This window comes from Chenopodium quinoa, unplaced genomic scaffold (genome assembly GCF_001683475.1).
Source record: "Chenopodium quinoa cultivar QQ74 unplaced genomic scaffold, ASM168347v1, whole genome shotgun sequence".
NCBI lineage: Eukaryota > Viridiplantae > Streptophyta > Magnoliopsida > Caryophyllales > Amaranthaceae > Chenopodium > Chenopodium quinoa.
The window spans coordinates 7,143-27,782 of NW_018743345.1; the positions used below are offsets into that span (position 1 = coordinate 7,143).

Sequence of the window (20,640 nt, forward strand, 5' to 3'; positions counted from 1 at the left end):
GAAACTTTTACGTTTGCTTCCAACTCCCACTATACCACAACTTCCATTAATTTAGGAAGTGCAGTTCGTGGAGGCTTGGGCAGCAAGCTAAATCACACAATAAGGAAGTGGTTCCTTTATTTTCTCAACCTCCTTGACTCAGTAAAAAGACGTTTACAAAACTAGTTTTACCAAGTCAGATTTTCCAAAATATTAGGATAAAATCAAAACAGAAAATCTTTAAAAATAAATAAGATAGTTTTTTTCTTTAAAATATAGATAAGATCAAAACAGAAAATCTTTAAAATAAATAAGATAGTTTTTCTTTAAAAGATAATTTTCCAAAAATAAAATAGAATCTTTTTAAACATAGGAAAATAAAATCTTTATAAACTGAAATTAAATCCACTTAAAATCCTATCAATTAACAATGTACTTAGCAAATATACAAGAAGCCTAAAATAAACAATAAAGATACAATAGACTTCTTGGAACTCAGTGAAGCTTCGACTCTGGAGCTTCAGTTCCTCACTCAAGGAACTTTATTTCTGAGTGTCTTCTATGCTCGTCCATAGCTCAATCTTTAGACTTGTTCTATGCTCCATTCTGACTCTAGAACTTCGTTGCCAATAAGAACCTGTCAAATACATCAAAGCTAATAGACAAAGATTAAAACCCTTATGGGTTTGCTTAGGTTCCTTGAGTCATCATCAAAACTTAAGATCAACACAATGCTTATTTACTAAATTTGGCAGCATGCTTATATAAGTTTATATGGGGTGTCAGTTGTCGACTGTCCAAAACAAATGTCAATTTTCACATATTATGGAGTATATATTACGCAGTATTAGACAAAAGGGCATAGAAGCACACGTTTTTTTTAATTTTTTTTTTATTTATTACTACGTATTATAAAGGTAAGAAAAATAACGGGCCACGTCATATGCATGCACTTTCGCTATCTTCTTTTAACAATACTCGTAGTATTATACACATTTCCTTTGATTCTTGTTACAATTTTTTGTTAAAATTCCGAGTTAGAAAATTCAATTATAATTCTTGTTTGTTTTCAGAATATTTGTAAATTAAATATTGTTACGATTTTTTGTTAAAATTTAAGTTGGTTAAATTTCTTTATATTGTGACCCCAAAATAATTATTGTAAATTTGTAATTGTAGGATTGTATTATTTTTAATAAATTTTAATCATATTGAGCATTCAAAAACTTATAATCTTATCTTATGCATTATCAAATTGTCTTTTGACAAGTATTAATTAATAAAATGAAATTATTTTTACCAATTCAGTAATATTTTACCAGATATCGGTGGTAGTGATCAGTCGCAACATCTCCATTGCTCTTGTCTAATATCCCTCCTGTGTGACAAAAAAAAAAATGCAACATTTAGGAGAAAATCTTTTGGGTTTTTCTATATTATAACCCTCTAATTTTCCGTTTTCTACGATGTGCCCCTTTTTTTTTGAGAAATCTACATTGTAACCTCAAAATACATTTAGTTTCTATACGGTAACCTTGCCTTTATATTGCCGTTAACAAATTCCGTTAGTGGGGCCCACTCATCACTTTATAATATTTTTTTATCGATTTGCGTGTTGAAAATGGTTCCGTTTAAGGTTTTGGTGGCTATTTTGGTCCTAAAGGATCCATATTGAGCTCAGATTTAGCAAAAAAATAACACAAATGCCTCGTATTGCATATTAAGTAATGTCTCGAAATACGTGTTTATGTATTTAATACGCAAAACGAGACATTTGCGTCATTTTTTTTCAAATTTGAGCTCAATTTGGATCCTTAAGGGCCAAAATAGCCCACAAAACCTTAAAAGAAACCATTTCCAACACGCAAATCGATAAAAAAATATTATAAAGTGATGAGTGGGCCCCACTAACGGAATTTATTAACGGCAATATAACGGCAAGGTTACCGTATAGAAGCTAAATGTATTTTGAGGTTACAATGTAGATTTCTCAAAAAGAGGGGGCACATCGTAGAAAACGGAAAGTTAGAGGGTTATAATGTAGAAAAGCCCAAATCTTTTTGTAAAACAAAAAAACAAGAGTAGGTTTGATAGTAGAATTGTAAGAAACATCTAATTACCCTCGAATTTACTACCTGTACCAATAACTTATTTCAAATGTCCTTATCGATCATTTTACACACGCTTTTACAAAACGCTAAAACAATTAATGAGTAACTCAAACAAACGAATACAGCCTTTGTTTGCATTGACATGAAATTTCCAAATATTAATGTCAAAGCATCAAATAATTTATACCAGCTCATTTTCCATATTCCATGTTACGAGTCCAATCAATATATCTGTATATGTCGCTCTATTAACAAAAAAATGTAACATATCATCAAATTATATTTCTTGTCACAAATTATGTTTCAGTTTGTTAAGGGCACCACCAAATAAAGTGATGAAACTAGATTGTTCGGCAATTAGGTACATGATCAAACTCCATGTAGTACGTATAATATGTTTATAATACATGGTAATTTTACTCAAAATATCATATATAGCTATACTTTAATACATATTTTATTGTCTCTTACACAAAATATCTCGTACTTTCTCTGTCCTTTTATATTATTTTTTATTTTTTTATTTTTTTTTGCCACCATTTGCCCTTAAAAGTGAATTTATACCGAAAAAAAAGGAAGTATAATTTCTTTTAGACAAAGTTATATGATGATGGATTAAGACTCTTGTTGAATTATGGGCCTATGGGGGCCCAACCAGGGTCCCATGATGTATTATGCGAGCATAAAAAATAAAATATAAAAAAAAAAAGAAAAGAAAAATCCAAATATATTTTTCATTTTCATCATCAACAATTCACAAGTCTTAAAAGTGTAAAAAGTTGGGAAAATTCCTTTTGAAACCCTTTATTATTTTTTTTTTATTATTCACTTGCAAGGTGTAAGCCTCTAAGGTGCACCAAAAGACAATTTTGCTTCATTTAATAATTTGTTTACTCATTTCAAAAATTAAAATGAGCAAAAAAAAATTTCGATGCACCTACATCTATGTGTATCTGGGTGTATATAAGAGGTTTTAATCTCAAGCATTTGTATGAAGTACCAAGTCTGACTTAATTTAGTAGAAATAATGTCGTTTGTTGTGCAACTCACATCTTTTACCCTTTCCCCGGCTTCTAATGACAGACCTAACCTGTTAAATTGGTTAGGTTGATCTGTGAGAGGTTTAAGTTCGAGAAGACCCTTTTCTTTACCTACTAAAAAAACTAAAAAAAGTAGTTCGTTTATGAATAATAGAATACGGTATTAACCTGACTTATGAGTGAAAGTATCCCAATTGTTGAGCCCTTTACCATCAAACTAAGTAGGCACCTTCATACTGAAATTGAAGAAGGAAAAAAAAACATTATATTTAGCTTGAAAACAAGGTGATTTATTATAGTCATGCATCAAAAAGGGCATGCATGCTAATAATAATTATTACATGAATTTTAATAAATAAAAAAAAACATAATTAAATAAATTCTATTAAAAAAATAAAAAAAAAAAGTTTTGAGGAATGAGGGAGTTAAAACCTGATATGCAGAAGAAGCAGTACCAAAGAGAAAGTTTGAAGGAAGTGTAAATAAAGAAGAAGATCCACCATTATTATTATTTTCACTCTTTGAAAGATTGTGATAATAAGCAAAGTTATAATTAGGAAAAATAAATATAATTAAGAGGATTATAGTTGTTGTAATTGGTAGTTTGTTAGACAACATTTTGGAGTGCGTTTTGGTTATTGAGCAACTAACGCACCTTGTTTTGGGCTTTTATAAAGGGGAAAGGAAACATTTGTGGTGTTGGACGGTGGGACAAATGTAACTGCTGCTCTACTCCTCGTCACCACTCACTTGTAATATTTTACGTATTTCCGAATTTAGTAGCATTTTTTTTTAATCACAAATTCTTATATGCGGCTCGTTACATAGTGTGACCATTTATATATAAGATGCATGACTTTAAAGAAGTGAAAATAATAAGAGTGATGTCAGTACCTACTCCACCACCCCAACCTCGTTTCTGATCAGTCCACAATTATATATATATATTGGTGTTTAGAGAGCCATAAAGGTGGGGGTGAGAATCGATCCCACGACCTCCTAGAATCGGGAGGAAAGCTCATAACCTAGTTATCCCTCACTTTCGTTACAACTTTTACATACGGTATATACAACTTCTAGGAAGGTTGTTGGTAAACCAAACAAAAATGATCCGTGAAAGGAACTTGTTGAATGCATGTAGTAAGTAAACTAATTACCAAAGAAGTTGGTTATCCAAAAAAAAAAGTAACAAGTTTTATTTCCTTATCAACGTTTTGCTAAACAAAAGTAGTAACAAGTATTTGTATGAGATTGTCTCACATAATTATTTTTATGATTTATGACAAATTGACAAGATATTCGTTATCATTGTAGATATTTCATCGTCATAAAGCTATAATTCTCCATAATGTCTACAAAAATACTACAGTATCAAATATTCTACCGAAATTCTGCTTTATAGTTATATTGTAATTCTCTGGTTTTGCATTTTTTACGTTGTGCCCCCTCTTTTTGAAAATTACATATTGTAACCCGTAATCATATAGTGACCTTGTCGTTAACGATATTCTGTAATATTGATTCAATCACCGTTTATGGGGCCTATCCTCCCCTTATTAATACGGAGTATTTTTTATCCATTTGCGTGCTGGAATATCAACTGTTAAAGGTTTCGGGGGGTCATTTCAGTTCTAATGGAACCAAAAAATTAAGCTCATAAGCAAAAAAAATAGCATAAATGCCTCGTTTTGCATATTTAAGAGATGTCTCGATTTACGAATCATTATTCTTTTAGCATTGAAAATTGTTCAGGTAAGGCAGCGGAGTATGTTTTTATAGTTCCAAATGAAGTTCCAAAGTAGCAAAAAAAAAAACGTAAAGTCCCATTTGACGTGTTAAGAAACGCAATTAACACGTAAACCGAGACAATTTTTTTTATTTTTTTATTTTTATTTTTTTTTTGCCAATTTTATGCTCAATTTAATTCATTAAGAATTAAAATGACCTATATAAAGTAAAATGTTGGTGACCAAATTAAACTAAATCAACCAAAAAACTCATGCATAGGTTTTATGTTCTATTGTACCATATTCGCCACCATTCTCTTTCGCTCCTTCTTTTCTCACTTTTTTCATGGCAGGCTACAAAATTTATGAGAGCTTGTTATATATACCCGGGTATACGATACACCCACTACATCCAAAGATATTTGTTTGCTCATTTGATGATAAAATGAGTCATAATCATTGAAATGAGCAAATAATACCCTTAGGTGCACCGTACACCCGGGTGTATATCACAATTTCTAAAAATTTATCACCCCACAGTCCCACACCATCGACACCAATATTTTTCTTTTCTTAAAAATTATATGGATTTTTTTTTGACAGCGGGAAAAAGGAGACTAGCTCCCAACAGACTCAACGCAAGAATTAAAACTACAGACAGACTTAGACCTCTTCGCAGAGTTAGTAAAACCATGATACATCCAAGACATAGGGGGACTACTAACATGATTATCTAAGGGGGGGATACAATGAGGTTGACTAATTCCGGTATGGATGTTAGGCATGAGAAGCTCAAGGTTTGATCCTTTACGTTTTTCTTGTCTTGCAAACCTGGTTCCTATGATGAGAGACAACTGGCTTCTTCCTCTTCCTTTTTCTTTTTTCCACATGCAACCTACCCAATCTTCTATTATTCAACTTGTTAGAGCTAAAAATGAAGGTGATGGGGGTAGGGATGAGCGGATCCTCCAGATCCCCTTCTAAACCCATGGGGTCATCCTTATTAGATCCTATCGACTCCACTTCAGCTTGATCAGGAACGTGGAAGTCGTTTGTAGGCGTTTCGTTGCCTTTCTCGATGCATGTGGATGCAATGCTGAATTAAAAGCATATACGAGTACTCCTTTATTAACTTTTCTTTTTGTAAATAGGAAAGTTGTGATTCGTTAAGGTATATAATTAACCATACGTGCATGGTGCATGATCCGTCTATTTCTCTGGCCATGTTTGGAAAATGGCTTTTTGGTTAGCTTTTGGCTTTTTTATGAAGTCAAACAGCCAAAAAATGTGTTTGGTAATTGGCTTTTTAGCCAGTGAAAAAGCTGGCTTTTAAGCCAAAATGAAAAAGCTGCTTTGAGTAGCTTTTTTGTTGGCTTTTGGCTTGTTGGCCCACAAATTATCTAATAAACAGCCAACTACCAACTATTAATTTACCAAACACTTTTATAAACAGCCAGCTTTAACAACCAATTTCAAAAGCCATTATAAACAGCCAAGCATACCAGCTGGTCAAACAAGCCAAGTGAACCAGCCAACAGCCAACCGCCAACATCCACTTGCCAAACAAGGCCTCTATCTATTGCATTTTTCAAACTTTCTTTTTTGCAAGCTAAGGTGCACTTGTTTTGGTATTATTTGCCCCTTTCTAGGGTTGAATACATTTTAAGAGTTAAATGGAGAGAAAAAAGATAGAGATGCATGTGATTTGGAAAGAGATAGAAAAAATTGACAACTTAAAAGAAAATAAAAACAAATGTTATACATAATGTGAAATATTCAATTTTGGCAAATATAGTATTGCAAACAATGTAAAACAGAGGTTGTAAAATACATTTCCCAACAAGATTATAATTTCTCAGTTAACTAAAAAAAAACCTTATGCAAAGAGAATGGTTTTCTTTGATTCATTACTTCAAACACTTGATTATTCAGTTGTACATTTTTTTTTGTTAGTTTATTTGAAATATGTTTGGTAAAAAGTAGTTATTGTCCTTGTTGAATTGGCTATCCGCCATAGCTATGTTAATGTGTTAGAGATATGAGATATGTATGCATGCCGAGCACCCAAGTAAGAGACAAATTTCCTTTAAGTGATAATAGAGCTTCTCGAATTTTTGAGAAAATACATTATGATTTGTGGGGTTCAGATCATATAGACATGTGTCGTCTCGTAGAGCTTGTTATTTTTTTGACAACAATTGGTGATTATTCAAGAGTCGTTTGGATTATTTGTTGGTTGAACGTTCATGCTCTATTTAACTCTTACACTGTAAACATTGCTTTTAAGGACATATGTTATTAAGTTTAAGGAAAAATTGTCCAGAATCAATCAAACCTTTTACAGGTAGACCAAGAATAATTTGTTTTTTTTTACTACCCTTCAATAATCTATTCTTTTATTTTAGTTTTTATATATGTTCATTGGTTTTTATTGATGTTCATTAGATTCACAGTTATGTGCATCATATTTATGCCTGTACCATTCAATTACTACTTATGTATTGATTACCCCGATCACTTAAGAATATTGGCATATTGCTTGGGAAGTTACATCATAATTATCAATTTGATGTATAAGTTCAACAATAATTATGGGTTGTTATGATACTGTTTGCTTTTTTTTAGCCATTGTGAATTAGAATAGGCATGAAAATAAAGCAATTAATAAAGGGTGTTGCTTATGATTGATTGATTGAAATTAAACTTAAACGCAAACGAAAATTGCACGATGATCATGATGATAAAGTGTGAAATGGTATCTACTTAGCTTATATATTTGTGGTTATGAAATTTTTGGCCCCCATGCCTTAAATTAAAAAGGTTAGTCTCTTAGAAAAGAACTATTATACTGTTGAGTTTGTATTCTTATCCTTTTGGTGTGATGCTTTCAACCTATGACATTTTCTCATACAATCAAATGCTTTAATAGTGCATCGGTTAAATTTCATTTGCTAACTATATTTGCTACAATTTCAATGCATACTTGACTTAAGCAGTCATAGAGCGAAATATAGACACGCGTTTTACTTGTATCGAATTATAAAAATAACTAATAAGGACACTTTAAACGTGAATCAAACACACCCTTATAGGGGTTTTAATTTAGAAGTTGGGATTTTGACATATATTACTTCTTCTGTTCTTAATAATAACACACACTTCTTCACGGTTTTAAGCAAAGTAGGGTTCATATGATTTAATATACTTTAAAATAGGGTGAGAGGTTGTTAGGAGTATAATTCAGTGGGATATGTGCTTAAAATAAGGGAAATTATACAACTTTTTTCCCAAAATAATTTTTCAATTGCAGAATCTTGCAAGTATTGTGACATTCCATTTTAGAAAAGTGTTACAACTATTAAAAAATGGAGAAAGTACGATATTATAAGTGAACGTCAAAAGAATTGAGAGAACACACTCGATCTTGAATTGAAGTTGTGAAAGTTAGAGATGAACCTATAGTTTCCCAACTTCCTATCCTATGATAACTACTCGTGTTTGTTTAAGCAACGTTCTTGTTTCATCGCTTTTACTAAATAAAAATAAATAAAAAATAAGGATTTCTACATTCTTGAAAAAGATTTGTCAAGCAGATTATAAAATCTCAAATTCTCTTTACCTTATAATAATCACAACACTTTCCTTTTACGCTGTTTTATAAAACTACAACACTAATCCCATTTTTACAAATACAGTACTTTAATATGACAATATAGGAAGAACTCAAGCTCCCAACGACCAAGAAAATGAGATGAGCCCATTGGGCTAACATAATTGAGTAGCCATTACAATGGTAGCCCAAGAAAAATGTTGCCCAATATTACATTGGACCTTCAATTCTTCAAGTAGTAGAAAAACTACGGAGTAAAAAGAAGGTTTTTATTTATTTATTATTTTATTTATGAAGTACATTTTTCGTACAACAATTTGTCTTTTTGCGCACAAAAAAGCTGCAAAAATATTTCCTTTTTGTTTGAATTAAACTCTGCAAACTTTACAAAAAAACCCACTCTGCCACCCTTTCCTTCTTCAGCACTCATCTTCATCTTTTTCAACTACTACAAATTAATTTGTACTGTAATTTTTCTGGATTTTTCTTTTCTAAGTTCTCACGTTTTCAGGGTTTTTCTTCTTCTTCAGAAAAATGGGAGATTCAGGTTCATCAACAATGTCATAAATGGCTGAAGTTTGGCGAGAATTATGGTCAGAAATTCTGAAGAGAATCCCAGCAAAAGAGTTAGGCAAATGCATTTGTGTCTGCAAAATATGGTATTCTCTCATTCTCTCTCCTAAGTTCATAGCTTCACACACTAAATTTCATCAAACCCATCTCAATTTCCTCCTTAGAAGTTTCACTAAACCTTCCCTGGCTGAAAGTGGTGTTGAATCTTACCATTTTTCCTCTGATTCTGAAGAAATTTCTGGGCTTTTTAACAAGGGTTCTATTCTTCCTTTTAAAACCGGGGTGGGTTTGAATTTTCGTGTTGTTGGGTGTGTTAATGGTGTTGTTTTTCTTGCTGATACTCAATTTGGGAACAGATATTCTTTCTATTTGTGGAACCCTTTGATTAAGAAGCATATTAAGGTACCAAAACCAAGAATTGTTTTTGATGTTGTTGGACCTTATATGCATGTTTTTGGATTTGGGTATGATTCCAAAACTCAGGATTTGAAGGTTGTTAGGGTTTCTCATATTCAGCTTAATTCTGGGTTAGATGAGATTCCTCCAAAAGCTGAGGTTTATAGTGCTAAATTGGGGGTTTGGAGGTGGGTTTTTGCTGATGATGTTACTACTTGCATTGCTGAGGATATTTGGTCTCAATGTTTTCTGCAAGGGTGTGTTCATTGGGTTGGGTTTGATAGGAAAGACGAGTCTGATTCGTCGTTTAAGAACAACTGTCTGTTGGTGTTTGATGTTGAGGAAGAGAAGTTTAGGAAGATGGAGCTGCCTTTGGCATTGCTTGAGGTGTGCCCCATTGTTCTTGAGGTTTCTGAATTCAAGGGTTTGCTGTCAATGATTCAGTATAAGAGGAATGGAGACGGTTTTGAGATGTGGATTCAGAAGGAGTATGATGTGATTGATTCCTGGAGTAAGGTTCTGAGTGTTGATTTCGATGAGCCAAAATTGCTGAAGGTTCTAAGGTGGAGGCCAAATGGAGAGGTACTAGCACAAACCTTTGAAGGAGAGCTGGTGTCTTACAATCCTGACACCAAAAACATGATAACTATTCGCGATGATGGCATGTTTGCTGCCTTTTATGCTTGTGCTTTCACGGAGAGCCTGTTTTTTCTTGAAAAAGATTGTGAGAGCAAGAGGTATGAACAATTTTAAATTCATTGCGTGAATGAACTTCATCTTTTTGATGCTATTACATTTGAAATTAAGCCTTGGTTACCTATGCTTTCTTGTGATTGAGTGGCCAATGTGGTTTTAGTGAACCTAATTTCATTGTTCATTATGCTAAAGATTTCTCTATCATCATTAAGTACATGTCTTTCATGGCTCTTCACGTAGCCTTGCTTCTTGGATTTATTTGGTCTCAATTTAGTTGGTTGGTCTTAATTACCTGATTTCTGATACAGAATCTAATCATGAGTTGATGATATTGAGTCCAAAGTATTTGAGTATTTGACTGATGATAGTTTTCTTTGATTGGAACTTCATGTCAGTTGGAAATATTGTTCGGCTGATAAGAGATTAAGAGCTATTAACCTGTTGCTTTACAATGTCATTTTGTGAAGAAATGGATGAAATATGCTTTAGACTCTTGTAAGATTTCTCTTCTGTGTTAAAGTTATGCTATTTGTTGTTACAGGACTGTCCGTTTGGAGGAAGATGACACTATCTGCAATGAAGATGGGAATAGTTCATCTCTAGATACAATCAGAGTGTAAGATGCCTATACTTACATAAATTTGCTTATGGATTTTCCTAAATTGTTCCCTATAGTTGTAGAAAGGAAGCACTTGGGTTGTTTGGCAGTCTTGTTTTTCTACGCTAGTCAATGGATTACATGCATATTGGTGTCTGGCTTATATAATGTCTGTGAATTTTGATGTAAAATGCAGCTTACTCAGTTCACTTATCTGACTAGCTTGCACGTTAATTAGTGTCATGTATGTACTGTATGATTAAAACCTTGAATACTCACCTTAAAATTTTGCTCAGTCAAGCAAATAACCACTCCTTGGTTGCACACAAGTTGTGGTTAAGACAAGTGTATAGTATAAGACATATTCAAGGTTACCTTACAAATGAGAATTTGGATTAAATTGTAAGCTCAATGATAATCAGAAAGTCCAGAACTCCTAAGATTTGTATAAGTCACCCCAAGGTACATCGATCTTAAGATTCTTAACTTATACCTTTTGCATATCCTAGAAATTCTGTAAGCGTACTTTTCATCTGTTGATTTTGAAATGTGCATCACCTGATGCACTTTGACTGATACTTATTTTGTTGTGGTTCTTTGTAGACGCATGGGGAAAGCTTTTGTAATACTCAATCAAATGATTAAGTTTCGTCGTGAATTCTAGATATCTTTTTCAGGTTTGTGATGCTAAATTACTAATGCTATTAAGTGTATTGATTCAGAATCGAAAGCTGAAATGTCCTGATGATATCTTTTTTACTACAATGAAGATTCTTCTAACATTGTGTTTGTCGGATAGTAGTTAAGTGACAATTAAACTATGTGAATTAAGCTTTGTGCCTAGATAACTTCATTTTCATGTGTCTAAAGTCTAATCCAAGAGAATATAGTAGCTAATGTTTGACAACTTGACATCTATTTTTCCATGGAACATTAACCCTTTTTCTCTACATTAACATTCACAAAGCCAATTTTGTCGATTTTGTAATTAATACTTGCATATTGTAACACACTTATGCTTAATTATGAATGAACATGATTCAGCTTATGAAAATCTGTTATGTGAGATGGATTTTACAGCACAAAGTCTTTGAAACATCATTGTGTTTGTTTGTGTAGTGTTAATTCCTCTGTTATGCTAATGTTTGATTTGCCTATTTATTTCAATTCCATGCTATATGCAGCTTGCATGATGGTGTGATATTGCGCGTTGGACCTTTTTTTTTTTCCTGATGAGGCACAGTGAGTCTTCGGCTTGTGAAGTGATTGCTTTGGCTTGTGGAGTGGTTAGGACTCTGCATTTCTTTCAACTCGTAAACGAATTATGCTTAGTAAGATGGTAATTAGACATGGGCATGTTACTGTTTAATTGTTAATTTTGTTACTAATTATGTACTCGTACTTAGTAGTAATCGTAGTAGTAGCCGGTGTTTATGTACTACGGAGTAGTAGGTTCAGTACTAACTGGAGGAGTAGAAGGTAAGCTTGCTTTGTTAACAATCAGAAAATGTTTTGTGGCTTAATCCTTATGACTTGAACTCATCATATCAATTACGTAGTATTAAGCTCATCTAAATTCATAATTTCCTTAAAATTAGTACTACAAAGATTTCAACCACAAGTTGTACACAAAGCATTAATGAAATTTTAAAGTGTTTTTAACTAATTAAAACAGAGAATTTGTCTAAATAAGATGAGAAAGATAACTTAATTTAACATCAAAACCTTGTATTTTTCCCAAGTCAACCGTAGAAGAACATGATAGAAGAAATAAATATACGACGTTATATTATAGGATATTATATATATCATTGCCATTATTATTTGCACCGATTGCATAATTATAAATTACGGAGTAATTATTAAACATTAGGAGTTCACTATGAGAGTTGACATTGTCAAAACCAAATCACAAATAGGGATTTTATAGGTATACATTTTGGTTAACAACCTTACAACACTATACTACTCGTAGAGTCGTAGACCCCCAAGTCTATATAAATGAGTGTTACAGACTGTATTAGTAATTTAGTAGTAATGTAATTCAAATTGGGTATCCATTTCACATTCAATTTTTAGAGTACCTATTATTGGATGTAATTTTTTTTTTTTGGATCGGAACCCCAGATTGGTCAAAGCCACTCATATTAGCTGCATTTTATTCATTCATTTGATTTTTAAAAATAAAATAAAAATAAAAATATTTGTATGTTATTGTATGCTGTAATGTAATGCTGTTGATTGAATAAATTTCCTTCGTTTTCCGTAAAAAAAAAAAAAAAAAAAAAAAAGAAAAAAAAAGGATTTTCCTTATTTGAACATGGTTAGATTTCTAATTTCTTCACTACATATATAGTATTTCTAAATTTAATTTGGATAACTCTGGTAAGTGGTAACCTGGTTTTTAGTGGTTTAACTCAAGTTTTCTTCACTAAATTGTAGCCCTAATAGTATTTCTAATAGTATTTCTCTTATCCTATGTATTTCGCTACACTGGTTTCTAATAGTATTTCTAAAAGTGAAGAAATACTATATATGTAGTGAAGAAATACTATATACAACCACTAAAACCAGTGTAGCGAAATACATAGGATAAGATAAATACTATTAGGGCTACATATAACTTTACCCAACAAGCTAGTGAATGTTCTTTCAAGTTTTACGCATATATGAGAGTATGGAGTAGTTTTTAATTTTTAATTTTCGGCGTGCTAAACGAGTGTAGTTTCATATTTAAATCGATTGATAATATGTGATGTACGAAGTAGCGTATTAGGAATTTAGGTTTATTTCGTAAAATTTAGACTTCGTTTAATTCACCTTATTTGATAATGTGTATTTTATTAGTAGGATAATTTATCAGAAAATATTTAAAAGCACCATTTTGTATACCCACTAATTTACTCTACTTCCTCTGTTCTTTTTTACTTGACCTGTTTATTTTATCATGCTTGTCAATGCAAAATTTTAACGATCAATAACTTAAATTCTCCATAAGTAAAAATTATAAAAGTTATATATTAAGATAGTACTTATTGAGACAAATCCAAAAAGATCATACATGAATATATTTTTTCTTACATATTATTCACAAAAGACGGTCAAAGGAAAGGTGGTGAATAGTGTAAAAGTCAAAGCGAGTCAAGTAATAAAGAACGGAGGAAGTATTATTTTTCTAATTTTCTTCCATTTTTTCTAATTGGCTTTAATTTACTCAAACATGCTCAAATCAAGTCCAAATCAATTGCAATTTGCTTCTAAATTACCCTAGCATCACATACATACATAATCAAAACCAAAATAAGCATCAATTGCAAGCAAGATACACAAAATAAATAGGGTAAAAAAAAAAGGGAAATTTTGTGTTACTACCTATTAAGTACACCTATTTTGAAATTACCACCCAATTTTTTTTTAAAACTACCACCCATTAAATAAAAAAAAAAAACTAGTTAAAATCACCACCTTTTCATATTTCTGGTCATTTTTCCAACAATAGGCCCCACATAACGGCCATTTTGACCCTATTTTTTTTTTTCCAACGATTAGACATTTTTCTTTTCTACTTTATGTCAAATTGTTGCAAATAATATGTAACGGAAGTAGTATTTGAATTTTATGTGTCACAACTTTTTCATTTGGATTGTACTCGTAAAATTTGCACTTACTCCCTCCGTCCCTAAATTACATTCCTACTTCTCTCTAAGAAATAAATAGTAGAAGTAGGACTGTAATTAGGGACGGAAGGAGTTTTAAAAACTGAAATATGTGATTGCTAACTTTGCTTTATTTCCTTCATGGTAGTAGCTGCAACAAAAACACTTGCTGCTTTAGTTAACGGGTTAATATCTCCTCATATTCGAGAAGCATATGCTCCGTACACTTTTGAAGTACTAGAAGCGAAATTGAATCAGTTGAAGGAGAAGCTAGAAACAGGCAAAGATAAGCTAGCTACATTCGAAAGACAAGTCAATGGGATTGCAATCCCTAACAATGACGCCATAAAATGGAAGAAAGAAGCAAGTGACACCCTCAAAGACGTAGAAGAAAAGATTAAACGCCTGGAAAACAATATAGAAGCCTGTTTCTGCAGCTGATACACATTTTAAGAGATTGGAATACAGCTACAAGAAGCTAGAAATACTACCTATCAAGATTGCTTTCTGTATTGTGCTTTGTATCCGAAAGGTTGTCCAATCGACGTAGAACAGTTGATAGACAATTGGATATTGGAAGGTTTGCTAGATAAATTTATTGTACCACTGCAAGAGAAGTGTTGTGCGACAGCGGAAGCAAAGGTCGAAAACAAACAAGAAAACAATAAAGAAATTCAATGCAAACAATAAGAACAACACCAAGAATTTACGTGGTTCACTATCGATGTGATAGCTACGTCCACGGGCACCGAGATCGAATGATTTCACTATAAACTGCAAAGATTACAAAGATGATTCTTGTATTTCTCAAGAACGGCTCTCACTCTGTCTCTCTTAACCCTAATACTGATATTAGGGAGGTTTTATATTAATCCCTAATTAAAAGATACTTGGGCAAAAAGATAATAAAATAAGATAACCTAAAACCGCAAAATCCGCGTTCCGTATTTTTCCTTCACCGCCCGGTCAGACCGGGCAAGGTCTGCCCGATCGGGCGCGAGAAGAAAACTCCATACGAATGCTTCAACGTATCCAACCCCCACCGCCCGGTCAGACCGGGCAAGGTCTGCCCGATCGGGCGAAGGCTCGCCCGGTCGGGCGAAGGCTCGCCCGGTCGGGCGAAGGCTCGCCCGGTCGGGCGCGAGAGCAGCTTCTTCAACGAATTTGCCAGGCACCTCTTCTTCTTCCGCCCGGTCAGACCGGGCAATGTCCGCCCGATCGGGCGGACAAAGCTACGAAGTACGAGTCACCTAATATACTTATCAACAATCTCCACCTTGACGAGAACTCGTAGTCAGCAAACGACCCCATCAAGACATAGTGAAAAAACATCTCAAGCCAAACCCGATGCAGGACTCATGCATAAGCCATACATCCGATAAGTCTTCAACCAAGACCCATCACATACTCGTCTCCAAGTATAACAACTCATAATGCTCCACCTGCATCACAAGCCCCGGGCAAGCTCCACCTTAAGGCCAACACACCTACACCAGGAGCTCCCCAACTTCGCCCCTCAGGGCCTACTACATCACGTAGTAATCAATATTTAGCAAGTCTAAGCAATGTTTAAACTTGCTAAACGGAACAGGCTTAGTGAAGAAATCAGCCGGGTTGTCAGCAGTCCCAATCTTCTTCACCTTAATCCTCTTGTCAGTACGTAAGAAATGATACCTGACATCAATGTGCTTCGTCCGATCATGGTGTACTTGATCTTTAGCTAAGCAAATCGCACTTAGACTATCACAATACACTGTAGCAAAATCCTGTGCAATACCCAGTTCACCTACTAGGCCTTTGAGCCAAATAGACTCCTTAGCTGCAGAAGTTAAAGCCATATACTCAGCTTCAGTAGTTGACAACGTAACTGATGACTGCAATGTAGACTTCCAACTAACCACAGAACCACCCAAAGTGAACACATAACCAGTCACAGACCTCCTGGTATCCACATCAGCTGCATAATCAGAATCACTGTACCCAGTGACCAAGCATTCCCTACCATTCCCGTACACAAGACCAATATCAGTTGTCCCTCTCAGGTAGCGAAAAATCCTTTTCACCCCTTGCCAGTGTTCCCTCCCAGGTCGAGCCATAAACCTGCTTACAACACTAACAGCATGCGCAATATCCGGCCTAGTACAGACCATAGCATACATCAAACAACCAACCGCGTTTGCATATGGAACTCTAGACATATAAGACAACTCCTCCTCTGATTGAGGTGACATAGACAAAGACAACTTACAACTAACAGTAGTTGGCGTACTTATAGGCTTCGATTTTTCCATCCCAAAACGAGACAAAATCTTTCCAATGTAGCTTTTCTGAGTCAAGAAAAGCTTACCTCTAGCCCGATCCCTGTAGATCTCCATACCCAAAATCTTCCTAGCTGCACCCAAGTCTTTCATGTCAAACTCCGAGTTAAGCATCTCCTTTAATCTAGCAATATCAGATTTATTCTTTGTGGCAACCAACATGTCATCAACATATAACAAAAGATAAATCATGGAACCATTATCCAGCTTACTATGATACACACAGCAATCATATGAATTCCTGTCAAAACCTTGTGAAACCATAAAAGAATCAAACCTTTTGTACCACTGTCGGGGGGATTGCTTAAGTCCATACAATGACTTTAGCAATCTGCAGGCATAGTGTTCCTTTCCAGGAACTTCGAATCCTTCGGGCTGCTTCATCAGAATCTCCTCCTCCAAATCGCCATGAAGGAAAGCCGTTTTAACATCCAACTGCTCCAGCTCAAGATCAAAATGTGCTACAATTGACAATAACACACGGATAGAAGTATGTCGAACCACAGGTGAGAATATCTCAACAAAATCAACCCCTTCTACCTGACTGAACCCCTTAGCAACTAGCCTAGCCTTAAAACGTATTTGCTCAGTTTCCGACAACCCTTCTTTCTTCTTGTAAATCCATTTACAACCCACAAGCTTCCTCCCTTCCGGTACCTTTACCAGTTCCCACACTCTGTTCTTGTAAAGGGACTGCATCTCTTCACCCATTGCGGCAAGCCATTGCGCAGACTCACTACAACTAATTGCTTGTTTATATGTGGCAGGTTCAAATGACTCTACATCATCAGCTACACTCAATGCATAACCTGTCATCGCATCAACACAGCAATTTCTTCCCTCCATCTCTTCAATCAATCTAACAGGCTTCTTGATAACTCGTTTAGGCATCTCAAGAATGGTGTCAGGTTGACTAGATGACCCCTGATTAGATTGCTCCACCTCATCCCCAGAGTTAGAATGAGTAGGAGTAATCTCAGGTTCAGGAGTACCCGGCACTGGAACATCAGCATCATCATCAATATATTGTACCCGAGGTAAATCAGCAATGGTAGACTGATGTACCTCAAGTACCCCATCTGTCTGTAATAAATTGTCTCCTTCCCTTCTCAAATCTGAAATCTCTGCATTTTTAATTGAATACATGGTGTTTTCATCGAAAGTAACATCCCTACTAAGAATGACCCGACCCTCCGAAGGTGAAAAAATTCTAAACCCCTTCACACCATCCCCGTACCCAACAAAACACCCCTTCTTGGCTCGTGGATCCAGCTTACCCTCAATAACATGATAATAAGCAACACAACCAAAAATCTTCAAATTCGAAAAATTAGGCAACTTACCACTCCAGATCTCAAACGGAATTTTGGAATCAATTCCAGAATGAGGACCCCTATTAATGACATAACAAGCTGTTAACACAGCTTCACTCCAGTACCTCCTCCCAAGCCCTGCATTAGAGAGCATGCATCGGACTCTCTCTAGCAGTGTCTGATTAACCCGTTCTGCTACACCGTTCTGCTGTGGTGTCTTCCTGACAGTATGATGCCGACCTATACCCTCATCTGCACAGAACTGATTAAACTCGTCTTTGCAAAACTCTAGCCCATTGTCCGTTCGTAGCTTCTTGATCTTCCTTCCTTGTCGATTTTCCACCAAAGCTTTCCATTGCTTGAAAACTTTGAAGGCCTCATCCTTTGACTTAAGCAACCTAAGCCATGTGTATCGGGACTTGTCATCAACAAATGACACAAAATAGTGGTAACCTCCCATACCTTCAACTCTAGATGGACCCCAGCAATCTGAATGGATGTAATCGAGCACTGCATCAGTAATGTGAGCACCCTTGCTGAACTTTGACCTGTGTTTCTTACCAAACACACAATGCTCACAAAATTCAAGGTTGGCAACCTTGACCCCGGATAGAAGACCCCTCTTGGACAATAGCTGCATCCCCTTCTCCCCCATATGACCAAGCCTCATGTGCCAAATCTTAGTCATCTCCTGGTGAGATACAGATGCGCAAACCGCAGAACTAGGCAGTGTAACACCCTCAAAAACATAGAGGGTGTTCCTTTTGATACCCTTAAGTACCAACTCAGAACCTCTGAAAATACACAACTCCCCATCTGAAAACACACCATTGTACCCCAATTCATCCAGGGTACCCAATGAAATCAGATTCTTTCCTAAAGCAGGAACATGCCGTACATTAGTCAAAGTTAACCTCCGCCCATCAACAGTCCTCAACCTCATGGAACCAATACCTGTGACCTTACATGGAGCATTGTTACCGACTATAACCATACCCCCATTGCGAGGTTCATATGTATCAAACCAATCTCGACGTGGACACATATGGAACGAACACCCCGAATCTAGAACCCAGTTATCAGATAAATCATCAGACCTAGCAGAACTGACTAATGCTAAATCTTCCTCTGAATTATAGCTCTCATTCGGTTTCTCTTCAACTACAGCAGCCTGGGACTTGTTTTTCCTCACCGGACAATTATTCCTAAAGTGACCCGGTTCTTTACAGTAATAACATGTTTTAGTAGTAGTTTTACTAGATCCATCCTTGCCGTTTCCAGCACCCGACCCAGCATTGTTCCCCTTGTTAAACCCCTTATTCTTTTTAGACTTTCCGGACTTAACAAATAACCCACTACCATTATCCCATTATCACTCGTAGCTTTCATTCTGAGTTCCCTAGTATGAAGTGCTGCCTTCACTTCTTCTAAGGTTATAGAATCCTTACCAACAACAAAAGACTCTACAAAATTCTCAAAGCTAGACGGTAGAGATACAAGTAAAATCAACGCAGCATCCTCATCATCAATTTTAACATCTAAATTACGTAAATCAAGCAAAATAGAGTTAAGTTTTTCTAGATGTTCCCGTAAGGAAGTACCTGACTGCATCCGGAGGCTAAACAACCGCTGTTTCAGTAATAATTTGTTGGTCAACGACTTAGTCATATACAATGACTCCAGCTTCAGCCACAATCCAGCCGCCGTTTCCTGATCAGCAACCTCCGTGATGATTTGATCATCAAGACTAAGTAATATGGTAGAGTGTGCCTTCTCTTCCATAACTTCTAACTGCGAGTCAGTCGGTCCGTCTCCTGACTCCGAAGTAGTACTCTTTGGAGCCAACGGACGCCATATCTGCTGTTGTTTTAACAGAGCCTTCATCTTAATTTGCCATAGCCCGAAACTATTTTTCCCGGTAAACTTCTCAAATTCTTATTGTTGAATCTCCTGCCATTGTTATCTTCAAGAAACTCTCCAAGGATTGAACCTGAGCTCTTGATACAATTGTTGTGCGACAGCGGAAGCAAAGGTCGAAAACAAACAAGAAAACAATAAAGAAATTCAATGCAAACAATAAGAACAACACCAAGAATTTACGTGGTTCACTATCGATGTGATAGCTACGTCCACGGGCACCGAGATCGAATGATTTCACTATAAACTGCAAAGATTACAAAGATGATTCTTGTATTTCTCAAGAACGGCTCTCACTCTGTCTCTCTTAACCCTAATACTGATATTAGGGAGGTTTTATATTAATCCCTAATTAAAAGATACTTGGGCAAAAAGATAATAAAATAAGATAACCTAAAACCGCAAAATCCGCGTTCCGTATTTTTCCTTCACCGCCCGGTCAGACCGGGCAAGGTCTGCCCGATCGGGCGCGAGAAGAAAACTCCATACGAATGCTTCAACGTATCCAACCCCACCGCCCGGTCAGACCGGGCAAGGTCTGCCCGATCGGGCGAAGGCTCGCCCGGTCGGGCGAAGGCTCGCCCGGTCGGGCGCGAGAGCAGCTTCTTCAACGAATTTGCCAGGCACCTCTTCTTCTTCCGCCCGGTCAGACCGGGCAATGTCCGCCCGATCGGGCGGACAAAGCTACGAAGTACGAGTCACCTAA

At 35.5% G+C, this 20,640-nt stretch overlaps 1 protein-coding gene and 1 long non-coding RNA gene across 2 annotated transcripts; one reads left to right on the top strand and one right to left on the bottom strand.

Annotated features, from left to right (window-relative positions):
• Positions 1–339: 339 nt before the first annotated feature.
• On the bottom strand, positions 340–3,346 carry LOC110737977. Its single transcript, XR_002514532.1, has 3 exons — positions 3,299–3,346; positions 1,299–1,357; positions 340–634 (listed from the first exon to the last, which is right to left on the bottom strand). It is a non-coding gene; the product is annotated as an uncharacterized LOC110737977 (long non-coding RNA).
• A 5,445-nt stretch (positions 3,347–8,791) lies between these two features.
• Positions 8,792–12,291, top strand: LOC110737978 (F-box/kelch-repeat protein At3g23880-like). Its single transcript, XM_021918329.1, has 4 exons — positions 8,792–10,173; positions 10,674–10,748; positions 11,334–11,407; positions 11,915–12,291. Exons 1-3 carry the CDS (start codon positions 9,035–9,037, stop codon positions 11,392–11,394), a joined length of 1,275 nt encoding a protein of 424 aa, XP_021774021.1. The 5' UTR covers positions 8,792–9,034; the 3' UTR covers positions 11,395–11,407; positions 11,915–12,291.
• Positions 12,292–20,640: the final 8,349 nt, after the last annotated feature.

What these genes read in the sequence shown, in the direction of transcription:
- LOC110737978 (XM_021918329.1), top strand. Translation starts at nt 9,035, where the DNA reads ATGGCTGAAGTTTGGCGAGAATTATGGTCAGAAATTCTGAAGAGAATC. An exon ending in AAAGATTGTGAGAGCAAGAG is followed by an intron (nt 10,174 to 10,673) that starts GTATGAACAATT and finishes TTGTTGTTACAG; the next exon opens with GACTGTCCGTTTGGAGGAAG. An exon ending in TCTCTAGATACAATCAGAGT is followed by an intron (nt 10,749 to 11,333) that starts GTAAGATGCCTA and finishes GGTTCTTTGTAG; the next exon opens with ACGCATGGGGAAAGCTTTTG.